Source organism: Macaca mulatta, chromosome X (assembly GCF_049350105.2).
Source record: "Macaca mulatta isolate MMU2019108-1 chromosome X, T2T-MMU8v2.0, whole genome shotgun sequence".
Lineage (NCBI taxonomy): Eukaryota > Metazoa > Chordata > Mammalia > Primates > Cercopithecidae > Macaca > Macaca mulatta.
The window spans coordinates 24,463,000-24,489,136 of NC_133426.1; the positions used below are offsets into that span (position 1 = coordinate 24,463,000).

The 26,137-nt window shown below is 42.3% G+C and overlaps 1 protein-coding gene across 1 annotated transcript in view; it reads right to left on the reverse strand.

Annotated features, from left to right (window-relative positions):
• Nucleotides 1-25,808, reverse strand: part of PCYT1B (phosphate cytidylyltransferase 1B, choline) — a 113,028-nt gene extending 87,220 nt beyond the window's left edge. The window contains exon 1 of the mRNA XM_015127093.3: nt 25,453-25,808. Within this exon, the coding sequence (XP_014982579.1) occupies nt 25,453-25,515 (63 nt within the window). The 5' untranslated portion in view covers nt 25,516-25,808. The remainder of the gene's footprint in view (nt 1-25,452) is intronic.
• Nucleotides 25,809-26,137: the final 329 nt, after the last annotated feature.

Genomic DNA, 26,137 nt, shown 5'->3' on the forward strand with positions numbered 1-26,137 from the left:
TAATAAAGGACCGTGTCCCTGGGATGAGCTAGTGCATGATGTGCCATAGTCAGGATATTTGCCAAACAGGAGTCACTCTGAAGACAAAGCCACTTTTGGGCCCAAATTCATTGTGCCAATTGCCAGTGGGGGGCCCCTCCGGGCATTCACTATGGGCACCTGAGTGTTCACCCCCTGGACTTCATGCAACGCGAACCCTGGCAGATCCCCTTGTGGCCTGGTGTAGCCCTGGAGCCCTCCCCTGGGGCTGCCCTAAGGGGAACTTTGAAGGAGGTAGATTGTCTTTAACAGTCTGCCTCCTACTCCTGGCTGCCCTTCCCAGTTGCTTCCTCTGTCAGCCACTCTTCCCCGTCCCCAGCTATTCAAAGTTTCCTCAAGAAGTCTTGCTGTTGTATGCCTTTCAATACACTGTTCCATGCACTGCTCTATTATCTCTTGGCCCCTACGTACTTGTCGTGGATCCCATTTCCTAAGTATCCTGCCCTCAGCCAAATGCTCATGGCAATCAGAGATGGAATGTTAACGATCAGATGCTTTAATGTCTACATTATCTAGGGACATTCACATTTTAAGAGGAGCATTCTGAAGACACACACCCAAAGAACTTACCAAGGTATTCATTGTGAATTGTCACTTTCAATATTAATAAAAAATCATGATGATCGCTGGCATTTATTAAGCACAAGCACGGTGCTAAGTACTTTACCTACTTCTTGTTTAATCTTTGTAAGAACCCAAAGAGGTAGATCCTATTGTTTTCCTCATTTTACAGGTATTCACATTCACAAAATTCTAAAATAATGCAGCTGGGATTTGAAGGATTTTTTTTTTCGAAGGGCGGGGGCTGGAGGTGGGGGCGGGTGCGTAGGGACCAGGGATGCAGCAGGTGTAGTAAGAAAAGGATCTAGGCAGGAGTCCTCTTAGGACAAGTCCCTGGGCTTCTACATCTTTCATTTTTATCTATAGCAGTGGTTTTCATCCAAGTGTGGTCTGGGACCAGCAGCACAAACATCAGCATCACCAGGGAACTTGTTAGAAATGCGAATTATTGGCCCCCTGTCAGACCCCAGACCTGATTCAGTAAGTCTGGGGTGGGGTCAGAATTTGCTTTTCTAGAGAGTTTCTGGGTGTTCTTAATGCTGCAGGTCTGGGAACTATACTTTGAGAATCAGTAGCCCAAAGGTTGGGATACAAATACCCGGCTTGCCTCCATCACAGAAAGGAGATCAAAAGAGATATCATGTCATTGCACTTTTTGAATTGGAACGTGCTATGCTAATATAAGGGGACATTATTTTTATTACTCCTCAATAAGCAAAGAGGGCTAGCCCTAAAAGAAGAAGAAAATGGATTCCGTAGCAGAGAATTACAATTTGACAGTTTTAGATGCTGGCCCTTTAAGTCAGAATAACATCACTTAAGAGTATTATGACCTATACAGGACAGAACTCCAGTGATGTGAGAATTCCACTGACGCTTGGGTTATCTAAAAGGGGCCAGTTGCTTCCTACCCTATTTGTCCTCCTGGAAGCACAAAACACTTCCAGCAGCAGGTTTAGCTCTACCAGCTCATCACCTGGAAGAGTCAAGCCCTGTATTACATTTAGGAGACCTTTTCCTACATGTACTGGGTGACGTGCAAATGACATGTTTATTCTAAACTCAATATATGTATTTTTGCCTTTGAGCAGTGGCTCTCAAAGTGTGCTTCTCTGAGAAGTAGTGGCAGCAGCCCTGGTTACTTGTCAGAAATTCTGGATCCCCACCCCAGACCTACTGAATCAAAACTTCCTGGTTTGGGAGGCATTCTGACCTATGCTAAAGTTTATAAACCACTGCCTTAGAGTCACTGTTCACATTGGAAAGCACCTAACCACCACTGTATTCTGGGCCACTGAGCTACCCCTTGGTTCCTAATTAGTCACCTAATTCTCTCTCCAGAATGAGAGGTTCACCTGTTCACCTGCCCATTTCACAGAGTTCTGATGTCTAGCTGGGTCCTTGTGAACTCTTGTCCAAGAGCCTAGACCATTCCTTTAGACTCCCAATATTTTCTGTCTCCCTTCCTCACCTTCCTCTCCTCCTAATCTTCCTCTGTCCCATTGAACCAAGATACTGCCTCTGCCTAGGATATCTTCATTGTGTTACCCACATCAAATCCTTAGCTTTCAGTGCCACTTTGTGCTAAGTCCAAGTCACACCTGACAACTTACTCATCCCAAGTCCTTGAACTTTGCAATTTAGACTTCTAACTGCCCTGAGGGTAAGCTCTATAACTAATTCCATTCCCACTAGTCCTACTCCAGCCTAGTCCTGGCTTCTTCCTGCTCCTCTCTCCACAGTCCTGTGATTGAATCTCAGCATGTCTTGCAGTCTTAACGGGAGAAATAGACTCTGTCAGGCACCATTCTGAGAGGAGTCCTTATCAGATCCACCCACTTCGGAGACCAGTCCTGGTAGCTGCTGCAACCTGACTCAGAAATACTTCTTCGTAATACTTGAATGGGTTATTTTAACTTGGGGGCATTGTAATGCTATCAAGACAATTAGCTAAGAATGATCAGTTAATTCCACACTACAGAGCTAAATATTCCATAAGGGTTATGAAGGGGATGACTATGAAGGGATAGCAGGAGAGAGTTTATTGGGGTAATGGAATTATTATGTAGCTTTTTTTTTTTTTTTTTTTTTTTTTTGAGACAGGATCTTACTCTGTTGCCCAGGCTGGAATGCAGTGGTGCAATCTCAGCTCACTGCAACCTCTGCCTCCCAGGCTCAAGCGATCCTCTCACTGAGCCTCCCAAGTATCTGGGACCACAGGTGTGTGCCACCACTCCTGTCTAATCTTTCTGTATTTTTGGTAGAGACAGGGTTTCACTGTGTCACCCAGGCTGATCTGGAACTTCTGGCCTCAAGCGATTCACCTGCCTCGGCCTCCCAAAGTGCTAGGATTACAGACGTGAGCCACCGTGGTCGGCCAAGAATCGTTATGTATCTTGATTATGGTAATGATTGCACAAAATCTATGCATGTGTTAACTTCATTAGAAATTCCAGGCCGGGCGCGGTGGCTCAAGCCTGTAATCCCAGCACTTTGGGAGGCCGAGACGGGCGGATCACGAGGTCAGGAGTTCAAGACCATCCTGGCTAACACGGTGAAACCCCGTCTCTACTAAAAAATACAAAAAACTAGCTGGGCGAGGTGGTGGGCGCCTGTAGTCCCGGCTACTCGGGAGGCTGAGGCAGGAGAATGGCGTAAAAACCCGGGAGGCGGAGCTTGCAGTGAGCTGAGATCCGGCCACTGCACTCCACCCTGGGCGACATAGCGAGACTCCGTCTCAAAAAAAAAAAGAAAAAAAAAGAAATTCCATAGAGGATATTTGTCAGTATATGCTAACAGCATTTAGAATATTCATACCCTTTGACCTAGGGATTCCACTTGGTAATTTATCCCAAAAGAAATAGAGAAGCACACAAATAATTATGTACAAAGATGCTTAATGCAGAATTATTTATAAAAGGCAAAAAAGATACAACTTACAGCAATAGTTGGAATTGTTAAAATAAGTCCATATAATATAGTATTGTACACTCACTAAGAGTCATGTTTTTGAAGAAATTCTAATGTTATGGGCACATGTTAGCATTATATGTTAGAAAAGCAGGCTGCAAAATGTGATTCCAAAAACATGAGCCCAATTATGTGATATGTACATGCACAGAAAAAAGCATTGCAAGGAAATATATCAAGATGCTAAAAGTGAAATTTTTAAACTGTGGGGTTATGGAAGATTTTTGTTTTACTTTTAAAAAAAATTTCTGCCTATAACAAATATTCAAGGCCGGGTGTGGTGGCTCACGCCTGTAATCCCAGCACTTTGGGAGGGCGAGGTGGGTGGATCATGAGGTCAAGAGATCAAGACCATCCTGGCCAACATGGTGAAACCCTGTCTCTATTAAAAATATAAAAATTAGCTGGGCGTGGTGGCGGGCGCCTGTAGTCCCAGCTACTCAGGAGGCTGAGGCAGGAGAATTGCTTGAACCTGGAAGGCAGAGGTTGCAGTGAGCGGAGATCACGCCATTGCACTCCAGCCTGGGCGACAGAGCGAGACACCATCTCAAAACATATATATATGTTCAAAAATGAACATATATATATGTATTTTTTTGAGACAGGGTCTCACTCTGTCGCTCAGGCTGAAGTGCAGTGGCATGATCACAGCAGCCTCGACCTCACAGGCTCAGGTGATCCTCCCACCTCAGTCTTCCCGGTAGCTGGGACTACAGGATATGCAACCACGCCTGGCTAATTTTTTGTAGAGACGGTGTTTCGCCATGTTGCCCAGGCTAGTCTTGAACTCCTGAGCTCAAGCGATCTGCCTGCCTTGGCCTCCCAAAGTGCTGAGATTACAGGCATGAGGCACTGCACCAACCCTATATTAGTCTTATAATTAGAAAAAAACAATGAACATTACTCTCCTCCCCAAAGACATCAAGAGCTGGGTATTAGGGTTGGGGTGAGACAGTCGTGGTTAGGTCATGAGCAAATAGAAAGATGCACAGACCTCAGTGAGAGGAAACAAGAAAGCTGAAACTGAGGAACAAAGCTGGAGCAAAGTCCTAAAGTCCTATCTCCAGTTGGCAGAGGTAGAGGAAATGTGTTGCAGGCTGGCTGTTCAGAAAAGTCCCAGAGAATGTTTAGGGACAGGGCTTCTGAGTCCCGTGACCTCAACAAGAAGGGTATGCCTTCTGTGAGAACTTGTCAGATCAGTGCTGTCCCTAACAAGAACTATCATGATTATTTCTACTGTTTATTGAGTACCTCTTATGTCTTTAGCACTATGCTAGGTATTAGGTTGGTGCAAAAGTAATTGCAGTTTTTACCATTAAAAGTAATGACAGGCCACGCATGGTGGCTCATGCCTATAATCTCAATATTTTGGGAGGCCGAGGCGGGCGGATCACCTGAGGTCAGGAGTTCAAGACCAGCTTGGCCAACATAACGAAACCCCTTCTCTAGTAAAAATACAAAAATTAGCCAGGCGTGTTGGTGGGCGCCTGTAATCCCAGCTACCAGGGAGGCTGAGGCGGGAGAATCACTTGAACCCAGGAGGCGGAGGTTGCAGTGAGCAGAGGCCACACCGTTGCACTCCAGCCTGGGTGACAAGAGCAAAACTCCGTCTCAAAAAAAAAAAAAAATAAATAAATAAAATGACAAAAACCGCAATTATTTTTGCACCAACCTAATGCTTATCATAGCCTACCTGTAGCCCCGACAACATCCAATCAGATAGGTATAGTTACCCCACTTTGCAGATGAGGAAGCCAAGCCATAGAGACCTTAACTTCAGCTTGGAAGACACCTACAAATGACATCTACCTTCCTATAAGCAGTCCTCACATAAACATCATCAAATTGTTGAAAACATTATTTTTGGCCGGGCACAGTGGCTCATGCCTGTAATCCCAGCACTTTGGGAGGCTGAGGCGGGCAGATCACTTGAGGTCAGGAGTTCAAGACCAGCCTGGCCAACATGATGAAACCCCATCTCTATTAAAAATACAGAAAATTAGCCGGGCGTGGTGGCACATGCCTGTAATCCCAGCTACTAGGGAGACTGAGGCAGGAGAATCGCTTGAACCCAGGAGGCAGAGGTGTCAGTAAGCTGACATTGCACCACTGCACTCCAGCCTGAACGACAGAGGAGACTCCATCTCAAAAAAAGAAAAAAAAGAAAAAAGAAAAAAACACATTATTTTCAAAGATATGCAAAGAAGAACTATCAGGTTGGTGCAAAAGTAAATGCACTTCTTGCCATTGAAAATAATGACAAAACCACAATTACTTTGGCACCAACCTAATAAAATAATCTCTTTCGAGCAGACTGTCTGAACCCTGCCGAAATCCCCTCAGGCCTTACCATAATGTCTATGATGTTACCATGGTCAACACCTGACCCACTGTCAACTGCCAGCACCTGCATCTCTCTGCCTGGGGGCTTTATCTGGCCTTTAGAAAGCCCTGCCCTCCCAACACCACCACTGAGTCAGAACTAAAGGGCCAGAAAATTAACAGCCCATATCCCTAAGAGCTTTCAACCAATGACTGATAGAAGTCAAAGTATAGTTCCCTCAGCCCTCAAGTGAAATAACTCTGAATTGCATGTTCTATACTAACTCCCAGAGTCCTCCAGTGGGATTAAGTTCCACTTGCCACAGGGCACCCTTTATCAACTGCCTTCCTTTCCTTGTTTCACTTACCCATGCTCCTGTGAGTATTTCCTGGGATAGATCGTCTCCCAAATAAACTACTTGAACTTGAATCTTTCTTGCAGAGCCGGCTTCTGGGGCATCTCAAAAGGTCTCAAGATACCATTAAGGGGTGCCCACCATAAAGTTGTTTTTTGTTTTGTTTTGTTTGTTTGCTTTTGAGACAGAGCCTCACTCTGTCACCCAGGCTGGAGTGTAGAGTGTGATCATGTTGGCTTACTGCAACTTCTGTCTCCCGGGTTCAAGCGATTCTCCTGCCTCAGCCTCCCGAGTAGCTGGGATTGCAGGCACATGCCACCACGCCCGGACAGTTTTTTTGTATTTTTAGTAGAGACGGGGTTTCACCATGTTACCATATTGGCCAGGCTGGTCTCAAACTCTTGACCTCAAATGATCTGCCCGCCTCAGCCTCCCAAAGTGCTGGGATTATAGGAATGAGCCACCATGGCCAGGCCTGACTCTACTATTTCTTCCATGTTTCTTTCTGTCTTTTTTTTTTTTTTTTTTTTTTTTTTTTTTTTTTTTAGACAAAGTCTCACTCTGTCGCCCAGGCTGGAGTGCAGTGTGGTGCAATCTCGGCTCACTAAAACCTCTGCCTCCCGGGTTCAAGCAATTCTCCTGCCTCAGCCTCCCGAGTAGCTGGGATTACAGGCATGCGCCACCACGCCCGGCTAATTTTTTTGTATTATTAGTAGAGACGGGGGTTTCACCATATAGGCCAGGCTGGTCTCAAACTCCTGAACTTGTGATCCTCCTGCCTTGGCCTCCCAAAGTGCTGAGATTACAGGCATGAGCCACCACGTGCAGCCCACGTTTCCTTTTTTATTCATTTTCTTCTCACTGCCTCAGATTTACCAAACAAGAAATTTATGGTCGGGTGGCGTGACTCACACCTGTAATCCTAGCGCTTCGGGAGACCGAGGCAGGTGGATAGCTGGAGCTATCCAGCTGTTCAGCTATCCAGGAGTTCGAGACTAGACTGGGTAACATGGCAAAACCTGGTCTCTACTAAAAATACAGAAACATGAGCCAGGCATGGCGGCATGTACCTGTAGTCCCAGCTGCTCTGGGGGCTGAGGCAGGTTTGCTTGAATCTGGTAGGCAGAGGTTGCAGTGAGCCGAGATTGCACCAGTGCACTCTAACCTGGGCAACAGAGTAAGACCCTGTCTCAAAAAAAAAAAAAAAAAAAAAAAAAAAGAGAGAGAGAGAGAAAGAAAGAAATGTATCATGAAGAAGGAAGGGAGGAAGAGAGATGGAAAACACAGGGTAGAGATGACAGAAGAATTTCAGATTTCCCAGAAAGCGGTATTACCTCCTATGGAATTTTGCTACCTTTATGTCTCTGTTTTGAGCCACTTCCCCACCTTAATCCACATATGGCTTAAGGTCTGGGCCTAATAGTCTAGGAAAAGACTGTACCATACTAAGTAATGAAATCCATACATAAATCCTTTCCACCCATTCCAGGAAAATTATAGTAGTGAAAACATTTTTCAGTAGGAAGTGTTTCACCCCTCCCTTGGTGCTTTTACACATTGACTTATAATAGCACTCTGAGACTGACATGCTTTAATACTGAAAAATTTCAAATGAATGAACAAATTCAGAGCAGTTAAGTGATTTGACCACGGTCACATAGTAAGCGGAAGTGGTAGAAGTATCACTTGAATCCAGGTCTCTTGAATCAAAGTTCAACACTCTTTTCCACCAAACTACACTGCCTCATTGTGTGATACACAGTAGTTAGATTTGCTTTATTAACAAGCCTGCTGAGCTAACTGATGCAGCTCTCATCATCTAATATAACCCCTTAACCCCTTTTCTATTGAATTCATGAACATGAAGCATTCTTCACTTTTATTCATTCAGTTCATTTCATATTTGTGCAACTGTGGATCTGGACTCATTTTAGATGCTTGAATTTACTAACGACAAGAAAAATAAACACAGTTGCGGCCAAGTGCAGTGGCTCATGCCTGTAATCCCAACAATTTGGGAGGCCGAGGTGGGCGGATCACCCGAGGTCAGGAGTTCAAAACCAGCCTCGTCAACATGGTGAAATCCTGTCTCCACTAAAAATACAAAAATTAGCCGGGTGTGGTGGCGGATACCTGTAATCCCAGGTGGCTACTCAGGAGGCTGAGGCAGGAGAATCACTTGAACCTGGGAGGCAGAGGTTGCAGTGAGCCAAGATTGTGCCATTGCACTCCAGCCTGGGTGACGGAGTGAGACCCTGTGTCAAAAACAAAACAAAACACAGTTGCATTGCCAGGCTTACCAGTGGGTCAAGAGCATAGCTGATACAGGCTTATGACCTATAAAGGCCATTGGGGGAGGCCAAGGCAGGTGGATCACCTGAGGCCAGGAGTTCCAGACAAGCCTGCCCAACATGGCGAAATCCTGTCTCTACTAAAAATACAAAAAGAAAAGTAGCCGGACATGGTGGCGGGTGCCTGTAATCCCAGCTACTCGGGACGCTGAGGCAGGAGAATTGCTTGAACCCGGGAGGCGGAGGCTACAGTAAGCCAAGATCGCGTCATTGCCCTCCAGCCTGGGCAACAAGAGTGAAACTCCATCTCCAAAACAAAAAAGCCCATTGGGGGAAAAAAAAAAATGGTGAGACATGAAAATAGTCAGGGCTTCAAAATCTATTTTTGTGGAGGGTACGAAGTAATCAAGAAGATAGAAAGAAAGTGTTGTGTTTTATTATTAAAATTTATTTTCTTCTTTTTCTAACTTCTATAATAACCAAAAAAGAATTGACCTTCACTCATCAATGTGACCAAAATTTGAATGTAAGCGCAGTTTTAAGGAGCTAGGGAGAAACTGCACAGACCCAACATGACAAACCTATTGCATACATGAAAATACGGCTAACAAAATGTCATTTTACGTCTTGCATATATATTTGTAACTGGTTGGAGAGATGAACAGTAAGGAGCTCCAATATTCTTTTTTTTTCTTTTTCCTTTTTTTTTTTTTTTTTTTTTTTTTTGAGACAGAGTCTTGCTCTGTCTCCCAGGCTGGAGTGCAGTGGCATGATCTCGGCTCACTGCAACCTCTGCCTTCTGGTTTAAGCAGTTCTCCTGCCTCAGCCTCCCACGTAGCTGGGATTACAGGCGTGTGGCACCGCACCCAGCTAATTTTTGTATTTTTAGTAGAGACGGGTCTCGAACTCCTGACCTCAAGTGATCCCCCCCCACCTCAGCCTTCCAAAACTCTGGTATTACAGGTGTGAGCCACTGCGCCAGACCCAGCTCCAATATTCTTAGCACTCAAGGACACCAGTCATTGCACCTGTGTGTAAGAAGGTCTTAAAAGAGAGATTTTTAAAATCAAAACAAGATGTATTTATTTAAATGATGATAAAATCAGTTGTATATATGATATATTTTGTTTTGCTGTAGCAAAACGAATATGATGGTGAGTTTTTTGCATAAATTAAAGTTGCCCTTAGCTGGAATAAATCATTCTTATTGACATTAGCAGCTGTGTAGTCAGTAAAGAATGATTGTTGCTATTACGTGGTGGTATTTATAAACACTTTTATTTTCTAAGTGCTTTACAATCACTTATTGTCTAATTAATATCTAATCATCTGTTTACAAGTAATAATCACACATGTAGCGCAGTTTAATCAAAACTCCAAATACAGCCGCCATCATACTCAAGAGTGCCATGTAAATTTTGGTCCCTTCTTTATGGGGTTTGAGTCCAGACATGCAATTGAAACAGATAATACATCAGAAAAAAAGATGGATAAATATTCCCCACTTGTATTTGAGCATAATTTGGATTCACAACTTTTGCATGCCAAATATATTATCTGAATGTCAGTGGATGAGTAAGACCATAGGTAATTTTCAACACTTAAGGGCTCAGTTGCACACATATATAAAGTTGTAATTTATTTAACCCACAAAATTGGATGATAGTTTACGATAAATGTATAAGGCCAGGCACTGACTTAACATTGAAACTCTTAGTCACAATCACTGTTTCAGTCATTTTAGTGAAAAAGAGCAAATGTAGCAAAGGTGGCTCAGAGACCTTCAAGGTTAATAATCTAGCCAGGTTCAAGTCTACACCAAGCTACGCCCAGTATGAACATCTGCCAGTCTTAATTAGCCAATATAAGTGGATGTACTGCTGTCTCCCTTCAGTCTCCCCAAGTGTTATTCTATAAGCAATTATAGGAACCAGGAATGGATTTTTTTAAGCAGATGAATGATGTGCGTATTAATCCAATTTTTTTCCTTCTAGGATGAATTTTCTTAAAGTAGAATTGCTGAATCAGAGTATTTATGTTTTTAAAGTTTTTGATACATGGTTTTTTGACACAGTTATCAAATTATTCTCCAGCATGGTTGACCATACGTACACTTCTTTGTATACCCCTAAAGAGTGGTCTTTCTTGATTATTGGTGTACCATAACCAGATTTCCTCCTTGCTGTCCTACCAGGCAGTTTCCCAGTACTACAGCGAGTACTGCAGGGTCCTGAGCATTGTGCCGGGGGGCCTTCTGCATATGATACATATGAGCTTGATTGACAAGTGAGTCATCAGGACCGTCTGATGCCAGGAGGGATACATTCATTCGCAAGTAAACTATGATTACAATCCTTGGACTTTATACTATTAGATTTTGAATGACATGGTCTCCAAAGTGAACCTGCACTCCAAAGTGCAGATTCTTGCAAAATCTGCACTCAGAGTCTTTGAATGCTCAAAGAGAGATTCAGTTTAATCTTCTGTGCTTCTGTGTGTTTTCTATGGCTGCTGTAACAATGTACCAGAAATTTGGTGGCTTAAAACAACACAAATATATTATCTTAAAGTTCTGGACCAGGGTCAGAAGTCTGAAATGGGTCTCAGTGGCCTAAAATCAATATACCTGCAGGACTGCATTTCTTCTGGAGGCTCTAGGGGAAATTGTTTCTTTGCCTTTCTTTTTTTTTTTTTTTTTTTTTTTTAGCTTCTAGAAGCTGCATGCATTCCTTGGCTCCTGGCCTGCTTTCTTCTATCTTCAAAGAAAGCAATTGCATCACTCCAGCCTCTGCTTCACTGGTCACATATTTTCTGAGTCTCCTGCTTTCCTCTTTCACTTCAAAAGACTCTTGTAATTACATTGAGTTCCTTTGGATAATCCAGGATAATCTCTCCCATCTCAAGACCCTTAACTTAATCACGTCTATAAAGTCTCTTTTCCCTTACAAGGTAACATATTCACAGGTTCTGGAAATTATAATGTAGACATCTTTGGGAGGCCCTTATTCTTCCTATCACATCCTCCTTAGCATGAGCTAGGCCTGGTATCTCATCTCCAGATATTCTGGAAATTAGGCTAACAAAATGTCATTCAATTGCAGAAAATTGCTAACATTGTCTGCAATTTTAATACTTAGTAATTTATGACATCCTTCTCTGTATCAGAAACAGGCATTATGTCCAGTTTGCAGATAACAACTGGGGCGTAGAGACATTAAATAATTTGCCCAAGGTCACAGAGCTGGTCAGTGTCAGAACTGAGTTTCACATTTAGGACTGTGGGACCTCAAAGCCCCCACTCAATGCATGCCGCCTCGGTATCTCAACATTTTTTATGCTTTTCTCATTCTGCTCTCTTTGGATGCCTTCATGTTGAAAGCTTTTCATTTAGTTCGTTTGACATTTAATAATACAACCTAGCTAGATAAAAGCTTTTATTAAGGCCCTATAAATATCATATTTGACTCATTCAGTAAGTGCCAGTGCAGGATGTCATCACAAAACACACATTGAAGATAATGTCTCCACATCCTCTAATAAATCTTCCTAAAAGTGGCATCAGATGGGTTCTTCCTCTGCAATACAAGCAGAAGTGGCCTCACCAGGTTTTCTTCTCTGTGGGCGATGTGTAAATCTGTGAATAACAGGTGGTGCTGGTGAGAAATGATCTTTCCAAAAGCCCACAAGTATACAAATATCCTATTCTTGACAAAAGAGTGTCTAACACTTTAGGGGTGTCTTAGTCTGTTTTATGCTGCTATAACAGACTACCACAGAGTGGGTAATTTATAATGAACAGAAATGTATTTGGCTTATAGTTCTGGAAGCTGGGAAGTCCAAGAGCATGGTGCCAGCATCTGGTGAGGGCCTTTGTGTTCCATCATCCCATGGCAGAAAGCAGAAGGGCAAGAGAAGGCAAGAGTAAGAAAGCAAGAGGGAATTGAACTTGCTTTTATAACAAATCCACCCTTGTGGTAACCAAACCTCTCTTGTGTTAATGACTTTAATCCACTCATGAGGTCAGAGCCCTCATGACCTAATCACCTGTTATTAGATACTGTTGCACTGGGGATTAAGTTTCTAACACATAAACTTTGGGGGGCACGTTCAAACCATAGCAGGAAGTCTAAGTTAATCTCTTAACAAAGACTCTTATCCTCTTTGCTCTACTCTGGAATGTTCTCAACCTTGGTTGTGCATTAGAATCACCTTAGGGGCTTTCAAAAACACTGAGGGCTGATTCCTGCTCCCTAAAGATACTGATCTAATTGTCCTTGGGTTTAGCATCAGGGCTTTTAAAAGTTTAGAACAAAAAAAAGTTCAGAACCACTGTGATGAAGGAGAGATGATGAGAGACTTTATTCATACATGGATTTGGCTCTCAAAAAGAAACTATTTGGCTCTCAAAAAGAAAAAAAGAATCTCTATTTTGTTTGCATCAAGAGTAAGAAATCCTATTTGTGTATGTGTCCCAGGAAGCTGGCTATGTAAAAACTTTCAATATCTCCAAAAGCAATCATTTTAAACACCTAGTCTACTAAAATGCCCGATGAGAGGCCATGTCAAATGACACTAAGGAGGCCAGGTGTGGTGGCTCAGGCCTGTAATCCCAGCACTTTGGGAGACTGAGGCGGGCAGATCACCTGAGGTCAGGAGTTCGAAACCAGCCTGGCAAACATGGTGAAACCTTGTCTCTACTAAAAATACAAAAATTAGCTGGATGTGGTGGCATGCGCCTGTAATTCCAGCTACTTGGGAGGCTGAGGCAGGAGAATCGCTTGAACCCAGGAGGTTGAGGTTTCAGTGAGCCGAGATCTCACCATTGCACTCCATCCTGGTCAACAGGAGCAAAACTCCGTCTCGAAAAAAAAAAAAAGGACACTAAGGGTGTCTGAGAGTAGCTATATGCGGTCAATGGTCTTTCACAGAAGTCCACCCTTGCTTTGAGAAGATATTCTCTTGAGTAAGCAAGTATGGTATAAGCATATCTTCAAAGAAAAATAATCCTTTATTTCTACAAAATGGTCTGGATAACCTCACTCCACCATTCAATTGTAGGAACTCAACAGGAACAAAACCATTAGCAGTGAACCATGGCAGTCTCTAGCACATATGGTATTACCATTGCTCAAAACATTTTTGGAATAAGTCTTTGGTCATCATTTGAAAGTGTGAAGATAACAATACTCATATGAATATAAAAGTTCTATTATCCTTTTTTAAAAAAGATAAAAATCGTCAAAAGGACTTAGGAGACTCCTGACAGCCAAAGATGAAAAGTTTAAGTATCAATAAGGATAAGAATTGCAATTGATTGAAACCTATCTAATGTTTTTCAATGCATGAGTTCATAATACTATCGAAAGAAACCCCCAAGCCTCATTTGTCTGCATTGAAAGATGCTAGAGAAAAGCATTTTGAAAACTGGGAAATAAGCCTTTATTTAAACTTTCCTATACAAACTGTCCCTCTAGGTCACCAAACAAGAGAAGTATCTTGTCTTAGAATGAGTAATGAAGAAGGTAAGATGGTAATGAATTATCTCCACTTTATAACCCCTAAGGAAAGATTGGGTTTAGGCACTCAGCATCAACTACTGCTAACATGACAGAAAGACAGGCAATATCAAACATTATGTACTCCTGATAGAAGTACATGTGCTACCTATGAAATAGTCTGCCAAGTAAATAGAACCTGGCTTTGATCACACCTCTTGATCTGAGGCCAATTTGCAGGAAATACAGAAGGGATAAAGGAGTATGTTAACACCACAGGGATGCAATCAGCGAAATCTAGATTGTGGAAAACTCTGTAGAACAAACCTTGTTTCTTCAACCAAAAAATTGCAAGAAGCCTATGGATTAAATGAGATCTGAAAGACATATCAATCAATTGCAATATGTACACTGTATTATTTGAATCCTAATTCAAAACACTGTAAAAATGGCAATGTTTATAAAACAATTAGAAATTTCAACAATTTCTGGATTCTATGAAGGAATTATTGTTAATTTATTTAGGTATAATAATGATACTGTAGCTGCCTGAGGTCGCTCACACCTGTAATACTAGCACTTAAGGAGGGCAGGACCAGAGAATCTCTTGAGCCCAGGAGTTTGAGAACAGCCTGGGCAAATTGTGAGACTTCATCTCTACTAAAAATAAAAAAGCAAAACTAGTTGGGTGTGGTGGCATGCACCTGTAGTCCCAGCTACTTGGTAGGCTGAAATGGGAGGATTGTTTGAGCCCAAGAGGTTGAGGCTGCAGTAAGCTGTGATTGCACCACTGCACCCCAGCCTGGGCAACAGAGTGAGACTGTCTCAAAAACAAACGAACAAAAACAAACAAACAAACAAAAAAGAACAAAAACAAACAAAAAAAACCCCCCACCAGGTATTGTGTTTATGTTTTCAAAACTTTATTTTAGAAATACATACTGAAATATTTGCAGATGAAGTATGTTGTTTGGATGTGAGGAGTGAATACAGCTCAAGATCAGTGGTTCTCAACTGGGTACAATTTTGCCGCAAGGTACATTTAGCAATGTCTGGAGACAGTTTTGTTTGTCACATCTTGGGGCTTGGGGTGCTTTAGACATCTAGTGGGTGAAGGCCATAAATGTTGCTAAACATCTTACAATGCACAGGACAATCGTCCACTGTAAGATAATGGCACCCTAACGACCTTGAATGTGTCCATAGAAGCAAAGGCTTGACGTGCAGCTCATCTGAGTGTTGGAGAACGCCTTGTGAGCCTCCTGGAACAAGCTCTCCTGGAACAGAGAGCCCTGTGAGGAGTTGCTCCAGGGCCATTTGCCACTCACCTCCTTATCTCCCCTGAGAAACTGTCATGAAGCAGTTTCTAATAGTCTCTTTGTTTGGGTTGGGATATGAGGCTTCCTGCCCTGCCCCTCCTAGTACAAAGTTACAGAACAGAAAAACAGTTGCAATCTACAGTGGGCTCCTCAGCAATGGGAGTCGAGGTTATCTGGCCCCTTTTGTTGTAGTGTCCTTTTTGGTATGTGGGATAAGCACAGTACGAAGCTGGCACCATTGGCTACTGTTTTCTTTGCTATGTAAGTAATAAACTGTCTTCATCTTAAAGTGATTATACTTTTACCAGTCAAGTCATTCAGACCTTGCCTTGTCTTGTGTGTGCTTGACATCCGTGACAAACAATTTTCTAGCCCAAAATGTCATTATGCTGAGGTTGAGAAGCTCTAAATGAAGCAAGATTGGTCATGAGTTGATTACTGTTGAAGTAGGTGGCAAGTACATGAACAGTACAAATGGTAATGTACTGTTAATATCTTGTCTAATTTTGTGTATGCTTGAAGCTCTCCCTAATAAAAAATTATATTTTAAGAAAGATAAAAACTGGTCACCTTGCTTTTTTAGATGTATGACATTCTAAGTACATACACTGAGGCAATATGCACAAATGCACAAACTTTGCTGTCAGATTTCTAGCTCCACCAGTAAGTTACAAACTGTGTGTTCTTGAGCGAGTACGTGACCTCTTTAAGCCTCAGTTTCTTCCACAATAAAATAAAGCTATTAATGCCCCCTGGGGGGTTTGTGGGGATTAAATATAAGTCAAGTGTTTGGCTGAATGCCTTAAATAAATACCTTTATTAGACCATCTTCCTTTGTTTTTTTGCCTGCTACTTTTCAATACAGAAATGCAAAGAGCCCTTCTTGTTATCTGTACAAGTAATTTTGATCTAGTTGATTTCTTTCCAAATAATTCCCTGGAAAATGTAGATAGATGGCCTTGATCTGAAAAGTTTTATTCTAAGTGTTTAAAACAGTAAACTGACTGGGCACAGTGGCTCACGCTTGTAATCCCAGCACTTTGGGAGGCCGAGGCTTGGGGGGATGACTTGAGGTCAGGAGTTTGAGACCAGCCTGGCCAACATGGTGACACCCCATCTGTACTAAAAATGCAAAAACTAGCCGCCACGTGGTGATGGGCACTTGTGATCCCAGCTACTCAGGAAGCTGAAACAGAAGAATCACTTGAACCCAGGAGGCGGAGGTTGTACTAAGCCAAGATCACTTCACTGCACTCCAGCCTGGGTGACAGAGCAAGATTCTGTCTCAAACAAACAAACAAACAAACAAACCACACACAGCAAACCCTGGAGGGCTCCAGGGGATGGGGAATGAGAAGGAATGTATATGGTGAATTCAGTAGTTCTCAGCTACTGAATGGGGGTGATTTTGTCCCACAGGAGACATTTAACAATGTCTGGAGACATTTTTGGTTGTCATGACTTGGGGAAGGGGAGTACTACCGGTATCTAGTGATTAGAGACCAGGGATGCTATTAAACATCCTATGTCCTATGCACAGGACAGCCCCTACAACAAAGAATTATCTAGCCCAAAATATCAGTCATACCAAGGTTGAGAAACCCTGAGCTAATGTAACCAAAATTTCTTGGTGAAGCTTTTCCTGGGTAATTAACTTTGCCTTTCTTTGTTCTTCTTACCCAACACATACAGGTTATTAAAGACATGCTCAGGAGAAATTCAAAATGTGATTACTCTAGCTCTGTGGCCCTAATTTGTTATTCATTTCTTTATGAGAAAAAAAAATCCAAGTAGTGTTCTGATTTTATTGCCTTCAAGTTTCACTTACCAAACTCAAAGCATGCACTGATTACCTTCTTAATTAATAGACTGTGAAAGCGGGGCATCACTTTATTAACTCGTGGAAAGGATGTACCATCTCCTGACAGCTCTTTAGTCTTTGTTTCCAACTATTACCAATGGGGGAGGATTGAGATGAAGGGGATTCAGACACTGCTCCACAAACAGATTATATTTCTCTTGTTAAAATAGCCCATCTCTGGCCAGGTGCAGTGGCTCACGCCTGTAATTCCAGCACGTTGGGAGGTCGAGGCGGACAGATCACTTGAGGTCAGGAGTTTGAGACCAGCCTGGCCAATATGGTGAAACCCCATCTCCGCTAAACATACAAAAATTACCTGGGCATGCTGGCGCACGCCTGTGGTCCCAGCTACTCGGGAACCTGAAGCAGGACAATCGCTTGAACCTGGGAGGCAGAGGTTTCAGAGAGCCGAGATCGCACCACTGCACCCCAGCCTGGGCGACAGAGCAAGACTCTGTCTCCAAAAAAAAAAAAAAAAAAAATTAAAATTAAAAATTACTGTTGAATTAGGTGAGGGCAAGACAACTATAAAAGCTAGGGGACAAAATTGCAAAACACCTAGGATTCCATGTTCAAAGTGTTTTGAAGATATCTTAAGTTTTCACACAATTTAGAATAAACTAAAAATGGAAGTAATAGGCAGTGCATATGTGTCTGCCTAATAAAAAATATAACACAGAGCTCTAATCAGTGGCCCAATCAAAGGTTTGGCAAATTAATAATATATTTATTTTAAATTTAAATAAAATGTTTGATGTATGCATTTATCATTTTTAAGTGAGTCCCCATTATACCCATTTTATTTTTCTTTTCTTTTTTGAGACAGGTCTTACTCTGTCACCCAGGCTGGAGTGCAGTGGCGTGATCTCGGCTCACTGCAACCTCCACCTCCTGGGTTTAAGTGATTCTCTTGCCTCAGCCTCCGGAGTAGCTGGGATTACAGGCGCAGGCCACCACGCCCGGCTAATTTTTGTATTTTTAGTAGAGACAGGGTTTCATCATGTTGGCCAGGCTGGTCTCGAACTCCTGACTGTAGGTGATCCGCCCGCCTCGGCCTTCCAAAGTGCTGGGATTACAGTCGTGAGTCACTGCGACCAGCCCCATTTTATTTTTCAATTAACTGACCAACTGGTCCCCACTGTAGAGGGTAAGAAAACTTCTAGTGTACTTCCTGGTGATTATAACTCTCTCCTACCTTGTATAATGGAGAAAGCCCTACAGAGCTTTTTTATTAATTCTCCATTTTTTGTCTTGAATTCTTCGTGTGAGACTTAAGAAAGTCCTTCATTTGCCACCCTAAAGAAAGATGTAATAACCACATGGAAGAAAATTTATGAGGCAGGTAGGTGCACAAGTCTTACCTATCTCTCTTCGAGGCTGGCCCAGCTCCTGCCCACCTCTGAGAAAGCTGAGGAGTTGTAGAAGGTTGAGTCGGCCATCTGTGGTATCTCTAGGTGGGTCTCACCTGGCCTTCAGACATCAGAAACCTCTAACAACCCTAGAAGTCTGGCAGGGTTGAGGTGGAGAGCCTTGTAAACAGTGATCACAACATCTGTGTTGTTGATGTTAATGATAATGTTGATCAGTTTAGAGGCTGGGGTCAAGTTGGAGTTGGTCCATCCAACATTGATCCATGTCTCACTCAAAATCTGGGTTGAAACCCACTCATTCTCCTGAACAGCCTAGAGATGACCTTAAATGGACAAACTCAGGAGTCCCTCTGGGCAAGGAGGATACAGAATAAACAGTGATTTAAATTCCTTTCACTCATTCAACAAACATTTACTAAGCATGTTGGAAGTCATGCATCCAAGATAAATGTGATCATCTCCACTCTCAAAGGATATATAGAACAAGAAGATATATGTAAAGATATACGTAGGACAAACTCTTAAAGATTGATTTTTTGGTAAATATAATGGTACTATTAAAAATTATCATGTTAGTCTTTCAAAAGAAATTATCATTAAGTTATTCTGTACTTTTATTTATGACTTAAATCAATGGAGCTAAGAAAAAAGATTTGAAACAGGTATTATTTTTCTCTTTCTCCTGGGCCTTATTTACCAATTTTTAAATTTTCTTTTCTCTTTCCACGTCTGTGTGTGTGTGTGTGTGTGTGTGTGTGTGAGAGAGAGAGAGAGACAGAGACAGAGACAGAGACAGAGAAAGAATTTGTAGTTCATGGAAAGACAAATAAAACTTTAAAATGTTCTAATACCTGGGGCAGGACTGAAATAAAAAGTATATTTCACTTTTTGAGGCCTCGTTGTGAGAATGGGGCAAAATTAATTTTATGCCAATTGCACCATTTTCTTTACCCCATAGTATTTGAGAGCTGGCTCCAAGTCATTGAGAATAAAGGACAAAAATAAGAGAGACTAACGAGACTTATTTTCTCCCCCATAGTTCCCAGCACTGGGAAGACTGGGGAAACCCCAGGTTTCACAAGAGACACTCACAAGTCTAGCCTCTCATTCCACATCTGCTTGCATGGTAATTGGGCTGTTTCAGGGAGCCAAGGAGGAGTTAGGGAAGGCATGGTCACCAAGACTTGCATTACAGGACCACATTGGGTAGGGATCTAGGGTCTGCCAGGAAGAGGTTAGTGCACTCTAGAGAGCCAGATTCACGTCGCTTCTCAGCCTTTTGGCTAAGATCAAGTGGAGAACCAGATTCAGAATTAGCCTCTGCTCTACCTGTCAATGTTCAGAGTGAGAACTGTCAGCAGAGCAGCCTATGGCAGTGATTATACATCCACTAAGTGAGTTAAGAGGACTCAAATCAGCCTACCCCATAGTTTCTGAAGGACACGAAACTGCGTTGAGTTAGCTTGAAGGCTGTGCACATACATACCTGTAATATTAGGGCTCATGTAGAGGAATTACAGGGAGATAGATAAGAGGAAAGAAGGCCTACTGATGTTTGGAACAAAAGGTAAAAATAAGGCCAGACGCAGTGGCTTACGCCTGTAATCCCAACACTTTGGGAGGCCGAGGCGGGCAGATCACTTGAGGTCAGGAGTTCAAGACCAGCCTTGCCAACATGGTAAAACTCCATCTCTACTAAAAGTACAAAAATTAGCCAGGCATGGTGGTGGGTGCCTGTAATCCCAGCTACTCAGGAGGCTGAGGCAGCGAATTGCTTGAATCTGGGAGATGGAGGTTGCGGTGAGCTGAGATAGCACCACTGCACTCCAGCCTGAGCAACATGGTGAGACTCTATTTCAAAAGAAAAAAGGGTAAAAATATAATATCTCCTTTCCCTTTAAGTGGTTTTTTAAAAATGTTCAGATATCTAAGCTTCATAAATTTGGAGAGTTTTAAGTTGTTCAATTCCTTCCAAATAAGGACTAAATATTTAATGAACATTTACATTGTTTCTATTAATTTTTCTTTCCTTACTATGGCTAAAAATTTTCCTTAAAGAAGACAAGGAAGGGACAAACCATATCCTTTGATGCTCACTGCTAAATTGAGGAATTGGGTTTTATTTTTGCTAAAAAGACATGGCATTAATGTTTGCTATGACCAGTCCCAGCAAGCTGTAAGAAACCACCTCCACTAAGGATATTATGGAAATGCAAGTACCGTTCTCCTCTAACAACTCAACATTCTCTCTTCTCACCTATTTATTACCTAGAACCAGCATGGGACCTGGAACATGTGCCCCACATATTTGAAGACTGATGGAGCTAACTGATGACTGGTGCCTGGGAAGGCAGCATGTTTGCCACCCTGTTCTCACTTCTGAAGGAGCTGGAAGATTTCATTTCCAAAGCCTCTGGCCAGATCACACTCCCCCTCCCCCAAGCTGAATGCCTGGGAATCATCTCTTTCTCACAGACAGGAAGCCCTTATGTCACCATGAAGTCTTGGCAGCAAAGACTGGTAAAGAGGAAAGAACAAACTGGGAGGCAGTTTTCCATTTGATACATGTATTCACTGTAGAAAATCGGAGTCCACTTCAATGACTGGTCTCTTGAAAGAACTGTCTCTGTCAGTCAATCAACAGTTATTTATTGAACCCTTAATGCATACCAGGCACCATGCAGGGCCCACAGGAGTACCTTTCCCAGGGAATCACGTAATATAGTGGAAGAAGTGAGGGCTTTGGAATTAGATCTTGAACCAGTCAAAATTTCAGTGTGAAAGTGTTTTATGCTACCATTTTACTTTGTGATCCAAAGGCAAGGAGGAAGGTAAACCAGTAGTATAAAATGATTTCACATAGAATTTCGAAACAGCAGAAGGGTTGCTAGAAATAACAAGGCTAACCACATTATTTCCTACAAGGGCACCTTAGGGGATCCCTGTTTTAATGAATAAATAAAAATGATGTGTAATTATCATATCAATTGCTTGCATCTAAGTGAGTGCTTCTGGAGTTATTTGATGGTGCTTAAAAATCTTTGGTCTCTGAAGTGCATTTAACCATCTTCTTAACTCTTATCTATATTATTAATTTGCAGATCAAAGTTAACTTGGTGCTATGCAAATGAAGGGACTTCAAATGAATGAGATTTTACTGTAAAATTTAAAATCCATATTACTTGTAACAGAACTGCAATATATTTTGAGGACATGCCTCAACATATCTAAAAGAGACATTATGGTTTAAAGCAGTGTTATTCAATAGAATTTTCTGCAATGATGGAATTTTCCATATCTGCGTTGTCCAAATACAATAGTCACGAGCCACATATAACTACTGAGCACTTAAAATGTGGCTGGTGTCAGTGGCTCATGCCTGTAATCCCAGCACTTTGGGAGGCCAAGGTGGGCAGATCACATGAGGTCAGGAGTTCGAGACCAGCCTGGCCAACATGGCGAAACCCCATCTCTACTAAAACTACAAAAATTAGCTGGACATGGTGGTGGGTACCTGTAATTCCAGCTACTCGGGAGGCTGAGGCAGGAGAATCACTTGAACCCAGGAGCCGAGATCATGCCATTGCTCTCCAGCCTGGGTGACACAGTGAGACTCCATCTCAAAAAAAAGAGTGGCTAGTGTGACTGAGGAACTGAATTTTAAATTTTAATTAATTAATTAATTTTTTGTTTTAAATTGAGACAGAGTCTGGCTCTGTTGCCCAGTCTGGAGTGCAGTGGTGCAATCTCGGCTCACTGCAAGCTCCACCTCCTGGGTTCATGCCATTCTCCTGCCTCAGCCTCCCGAGTAGCTGGGACTACAGGCGTCCGCCACCATGCCTGGCTAATTTTTTTGTATTTTTAGTAGAGATGGGGTTTCACCGTGTTAGCCAGGATGGTCTCGATCTCCTGATCTTGTGATCCATCTGCCTCGACCTCCCAAAGTGCCAGGATTACAGGCGTGAGCCACCCCACCCAGCCAATTAATTAATTTTAAACAGCTGTGTATGGTTAGCGGCTACCTTATTCAACAGTGTAGGTTTAAAGAAAAAGTGAAATTGGATGCTGGGAACCCAAATTCCAGCTCTATCCTTGCTATCTTGGACAATTAAGCTCTGTGAGCTTTAATTTTCTCACTTAAAATGGGAATATAGGCTAGGGCTCAGTAGCGCACACCTATAATCCCAGTGCGTTGGGAGGTTCAGGTGGAAGGATCGCTTGAGGCCAGAGTTCAAGACCAGCCTGAGAAACACAGCAAAACCCCCATCTCTACAAAATATTTAAAAATCATCCAGGTGTGGTAGTGCATGCCTGCAGTCTTAGCTCCTTGGGGGGCTGAGGCAAGAGGACCACTTGAGCCCAGTAGTTTGAAGTTACAGTGAGCTATGATTGCACCACTGCACTCCAGCCTGGGCAACAGAGTAAGACCTTGTCTCAAAAAAAAAAAAAAAAAAAAGCAGGGGGGAGGATTATAAATAATATCTACATCACAGTATTTGGGGTAAGAGGAATTGAGGTAATGTTTGGGCATTCTTTTATTTCCAAATAAGTACCAACCAAGTACCAAAATTAAATATGTGGAAAATAAATACTCAACTCTCTTATTTAAAGGTAGTTTCCATCCCCAGAGAGCTATAAAAGATTATTAAGTTCATGATTATTTTCACCTTTCAGATTCAATATTCAACAGCAATGCTTTTAACTATTGGCTGTTAAGTAGCACCACCAGCAGTAACCAGAAATGGTCGTGTGACAGCTTGGGGGTATCAATGTATAGTACACAAAGGGCTGGTAGTCAGAAAGTTTAATTTACAGAAGTTGAGCCTGCCTGTGTGAGAAAAGTACACTGAGAACCGAAAAGCATGAGAAAAATGTTAATGAAATAACTTCTTTATTATTGTTACCATTAATAATGTAATCCATTTTAATTGCCCAAGGAGGTTAAATAAGCCTATTCAATTTAATAGAGAAATCAAGGCATAAATTGGCAGCATAGGCAAGTGGTCAGGAGCTTGAGTCCTTTTGTTGAATATAATTACATAAAATAAGGCATGGAAAGTACTTAGTCCAGGGCATGTCACCCTAAAATGTCAACTATTATAATGATGATAAGTGATACACTTGGGAGACCATGAAATTAGAGGCCTTTGTCTATTTTCAATTTGCAAAAGGTATTGGAATACGGAATGATATTTGCACAGATTTAATTTACATGACTGGAACATAGAAGAATCATCTCAACTTTCCATAACTGCACCAGTCCAGAACTGAATCTAGTTGTTTTTTTTTGAAACAGAGTCTCACTCTGTCACCCAGGCTGGAGTACAGTGGCGCGATCTTGGCTCACTGTAACCTCCACCTCCTGGGTTCAAGCAATTCTCCTGCCTCAGCCTCCCAAGTAGCTGGGATTACAGGCACCTGCCACCATGCCTGGTTAATGTTTTTTGTATTTTTAGTCGAGAGGGGGTTTCACCATGTTGGTCAGGCTGGTTTCGAACTCCTTACCTCAAGTGATTCGCCTGCCTCGGCCTCCCAAAGTGCTGAGATTACAGGTGTCAGCTACCATGGCCGGCCCGACTCTAGTTGTTTTGACACCACTTCAAATCTAATTTTGAAATGAGGCATGAATGAATGAATGAATCAATCAATCAATCAATGCCTCCTGATTCCCCCATTAACTCAATACAATCAGCTAGTAAAACTCATGAGTCTTCAATATACAATACAAATTTCTCCAAATTTAAGATAACATGGAGGCAACTGGGGAAGGGACCAATTGGGCAAAATGATCAATCAGTCATGTAGCTCAAGTGTCTGCTGGATATGAACCTAGACTACTTTCTGAGGAATATGGTGCTTAAACCAGCCACCCATATCCATTCCAAGGGGCATGAGAAGCTTTTGACGGGATGCCAGGACAGGAGAGAGCAGGGCCAGTGTTCATTCTCAGGGTAGTGGAGTGAAACCAGCTTCACAGTTAAGCAAAGAAATTCCCTCTGCCTCGTTGTTGGGAAGTTGCCTCTGGCCCTCGATCTCTTCTTCACATCATCTGGGGTCCTTCTTAACACTTTGTCCCACTGCCTAAACTTTCTCTATCTAGAACTCATTCAGTTTAACAAGGCTCCCCTAGAAACATGTTCCCCGGGCACCCCCTCCCCAAGAGAAAAGACCATATAAAGAGGTCTCACTTACATGACAGTTGCATAACATTGAATTCAGAAATGGATAGTCTTCACTTGAGGTCAGGAGTTTGAGACAAGCCTGGCCAACATGGTGAAATCCCGTCTCTACTAAAAGTACAAAAATTAGCTGGGCATGGTGGTGCATGCCTGTAGTCCCAGCTACTTGGGAGGCTGAGGCAGGAGAATCACTTGAATCCGGGAGGCGGAGGTTGGAGTGAGCCGAGATCGCACCATTGCACTCCAGCCTGGGCAGCAAGAGCGTAACTCCATCTCAGAATAAAAGGAATGGATATTCTAATCAGGATTTTGTGACGTTTCTACTAGAAGAATTTCTCATTTGATAGGATAAAGAACATTTTGTTAAAACATTTCTGCAATACCCTCAGGCTCCCATAGCATATTGATCTGACCTTTTTTTTAGTAAGCAAATTTGTTCTTGTCATCTAAGTCTATCCAGGGAGCTGACATACTCTGCAAGGGGATAAATAAATATTAGTCACAATTTGTTTTTCTTTGTTTTTTTTTTTTTTTTAATCACCTTAAGATGGAGAAGATAATATTTCCATTTTTAGTGCGACTACTAATTAGCACAGATTCATTACACTCGCAGATACATAGGACTTTACTTTTTGAACTGACTTTGATATTCAATAAGGCAAAAATCAGTAAGAAAGTATTCACATTACCTTGCGCCACAATTGCGGAGCGCGATTGTCCTCTTCCATGATGCACTCCTGATGGCCTACCATGCCTGCTCCTGATCTTTTTATCTTCTGTGGAGGCCTCCTCCCTTTGGAGTTCTTTTGAGTCACAGGATGAAATTTTTGTTGCTTACTTGACCAAAGGTCAAGCAGGCTCTCTGTGCCCAGCGCTCAAAGATAAGCTCGGAGGAGCTCAGAGTGTCCCAGTTATTGAATAAGGAGAGATTTGAGTTGCGGGGGACTCTTGCTTTATTTACCACAAGCCTCCTCTTGTCCCCTCTGGGCTGTTGTTCATTGACAATTGCTGTGCTCTGAACTAGTGCTATGATGGCCTGTTGTGTGGGGACAGGCAGGTTGTGGTGAAAGCTGCAGTCGTGAAAAAGGCTATTGTTTAATCTACCCCGTCCCTCGCTGAAGCTATGGCAACAAATTCCGTTGGTGAATTAACTATGTCATTGTGCACTGGCTCAACTGATTATGCTCCTGGAATGACAAACATTTTCTCTCTCTTTTTTTCAAGACAAACAGTGACTGAGACCTTGAAGTGTTAATATACAACTCAGCACTTTCTTTAAATAGGAGAATAAAGATGGAGAAAATAAATCTCTCAAACATACTTTAATTGATTCTAATAAACATTTTATCCCTTCCAAGGAGCTATTCTCAGCAC